The sequence below is a fragment of the Mandrillus leucophaeus genome, unplaced genomic scaffold (genome assembly GCF_000951045.1).
Source record: "Mandrillus leucophaeus isolate KB7577 unplaced genomic scaffold, Mleu.le_1.0 Scaffold26, whole genome shotgun sequence".
Lineage (NCBI taxonomy): Eukaryota > Metazoa > Chordata > Mammalia > Primates > Cercopithecidae > Mandrillus > Mandrillus leucophaeus.
In genome coordinates, this window is record NW_012102698.1 from 2943396 (window position 1) to 2945962 (window position 2567).

At 39.4% G+C, this 2567-nt stretch overlaps 1 protein-coding gene across 1 annotated transcript in view; it reads left to right on the top strand.

Annotated features, from left to right (window-relative positions):
- NUP50 (nucleoporin 50kDa) overlaps positions 1-2567 on the top strand; it is a 32930-nt gene that overhangs the window by 7722 nt on the left and 22641 nt on the right. The window contains exon 3 of the mRNA XM_011984029.1: positions 1702-1780. Coding sequence (XP_011839419.1) covers positions 1712-1780 — 69 coding nt within the window. The 5' untranslated portion in view covers positions 1702-1711. The remainder of the gene's footprint in view (positions 1-1701; positions 1781-2567) is intronic.

Consider the following 2567-nt stretch of genomic DNA (forward strand, 5'->3'; position numbering starts at 1 on the left):
CGGCCGGGCATGGTGGCTCAAGCCTGTAATCCCAGCACTTTGGGAGGCCGAGACGGGCGGATCACGAGGTCAGGAGATTGAGACCATCCTGGCTAACACGGTGAAACCCTGTCTCTACTAAAAAAATACAAAAAACTAGCCGGGCGAGGTGGCGGGTGCCTGTAGTCCCAGCTACTCGGGAGGCTGAGGCAGGAGAATGGCATAAACCCGGGAGGCGGAGCTTGCAGTTAGCTGAGATCCGGCCACTGCACTCCAGCCTGGGCGGCAGAGCGAGACTCCGTTTCAAAAAAAAAAAGAATCCGTATAGAGACCTCGTTTCTGAACAGTAAAGAATTATGTGTATTCCTGTATTTGTTTTTGTTTGTATGACAAAGATTAATGACAAAACCAAGTATTTTTGGCCGGGCATTAAAAAGAGAGGGTTCCCAGTGAATGGAAAGTGTATTCTCATACTTTATATTTTAGAATCTTGGACTTTAATATCATTTGTAATCAGAAAAATAGCACATTCTTATAAAATGTAAAAATCACTAAAATGTATTACAAGCTGACAGCCCCTGTGTAATTACTCAACTGGCCATCAAATTGTAGAGGCCTTTGGAATGCCAGCATTTGCATTTTACTTTTAGATACTAAAGAGTGATGTATCACCTTATATCTCAGTGACTACAAAGTTCTAGGAAGCTTACTCTGGTGTGTTGTGGTGTTGAGGGCAAACGAGTGGGGAGAATATCAGGAAGGAGTTCAGGTAGGTTTAACAAGACCTGGCAGGTCCCCAAAACTAATCAGTAAGCTCCTGGGCGAGGTGGGTAGTAGAGGAAATGGAAAGGTTTGTTTGTCCAGCTGGAGAGTTAGTGAAGAAGCCAGCATAACACTCAGTGGAGCTCTGGATTGTGGACTTTTTTGTTTTGTTGTTGTTATGATATTAGGATCAGAAAACAAATTGCAAATTTTAAGGGATGGACAGGAGCAGCCTTTTTGGATAGGCATCGGAATCCACTGCAGAGTTCATGCTGTTCCCCCAGTCCTGCCCCTTCCACTAATGCCATGGTATTCAAGAGTTAAGCCAATGATTTATTTTTGAAAGGTTATAAGTTCTCAGAATACTAACACATCCATGTTAATCATTTTGAACTTCTAATTGTCTTGGCAATATACAATTTGAGGCAACGAAATGTTCAGTCTTGGAACCATGTATCTCTGTCGGCTGTAGCCTAAAGAACAATATTCTTGTTGTAAAGGCATTTCCAACCCATTACTTGTATTCTTACTGAAAGATACACTTCTTTAATGCATCATCTTTAAGAGAATTTTAAATATTAAAATTGTTTTCCTTATGGCAAAACTTTATATACATAGAATAAGTTAGTTAAGGACTTTTTGATCATATATACGTACTTCAGATTCCAGATTTTAAAAAATCAATTGATATTTCATTTTAATTTTTCCAGATGGAGTTGGTTTAGTGTTGTTCGGAGTGCTGGTGTTCCCTAGGAATCTTCTTTTGCCTCCTGGAAAAAACCTTTATTGATTTGTAACACTGGAGTCTAACAGCACCATTGTGAAGTTCTCATTAAAGCAGTTTCCAGTGGCATCAGAGATGTTTTTATCTCACTTCATGCTAGAGTGAATTTTTTAAATTCTTTGTAAGAATTTATTCTTTTAAAGAAATGAACTCCTTACTTCTGTTTTCTATAACAGGTTCGAAAACATGGCCAAAAGAAATGCTGAGAAGGAACTGACAGATAGGAATTGGGATCAAGAAGATGAAGCTGAAGAGGTAAAAAGTAGCTTCTCTAAGAATGATTTCCTGTTTCTTCTACCTTTTAAATTCATTTTGGGGTTCCTCATGAAGACTTGTGACAGAACTAAAAGACCTTTCTAAGAACATCATGAATGGCAGATGACAAATCACATGACCTGTACTTAGTGTAGCTATTAATTACATTTCTGTGACCTGTAGTTAGTGTAGAAATGTATTAATTTCATTTAGATGTGCTTTTCCACTAGTGCCCGCTCGTTAAATATTCTCCTTAGTAGAAGCAGTTTCCTCCTGAGTTTCGTATACTTGAAGCATTCTAAACCCATGGTTTGCAGTAAGCCATTTTAGTCATGATTGAAGGCTGAGGTAGGTTATCTAGTCATGAACTTAGCACACTGCTCAGATGTGAAAGTGGTATGCCATCACCATCTCGGACTGTGGTACTCCCTTTCCCTAATGCTTCTTGGAGGCCTGGTTTATTTCCTCTTCTTAATGGTAGATGTGAGACCCCTAACAATTGCATTTATAGGAATAGAATTTAGATTGGCCTAGTTCCTTTTCCAGCAAAATAAAAATGGTCTCCCCTGAGGAAATCGGATCATTTTTCCCTCATAAACAATAGGACTGGGCAACATAGAGAGACCCCAGTCTCTATTAAAAAATTATTTTTTCTTTTCTCTTTTCTTTTTTTTTTTTTTTTTTGAGACAGCCTCACTCTGTCACCCAGACTGCAGCACGGTAGCATGACCTCGGCTCACTGCAATTTTTATCTCCCAGGTTTAAGTGATTCTCCTGCCTCAGCGTC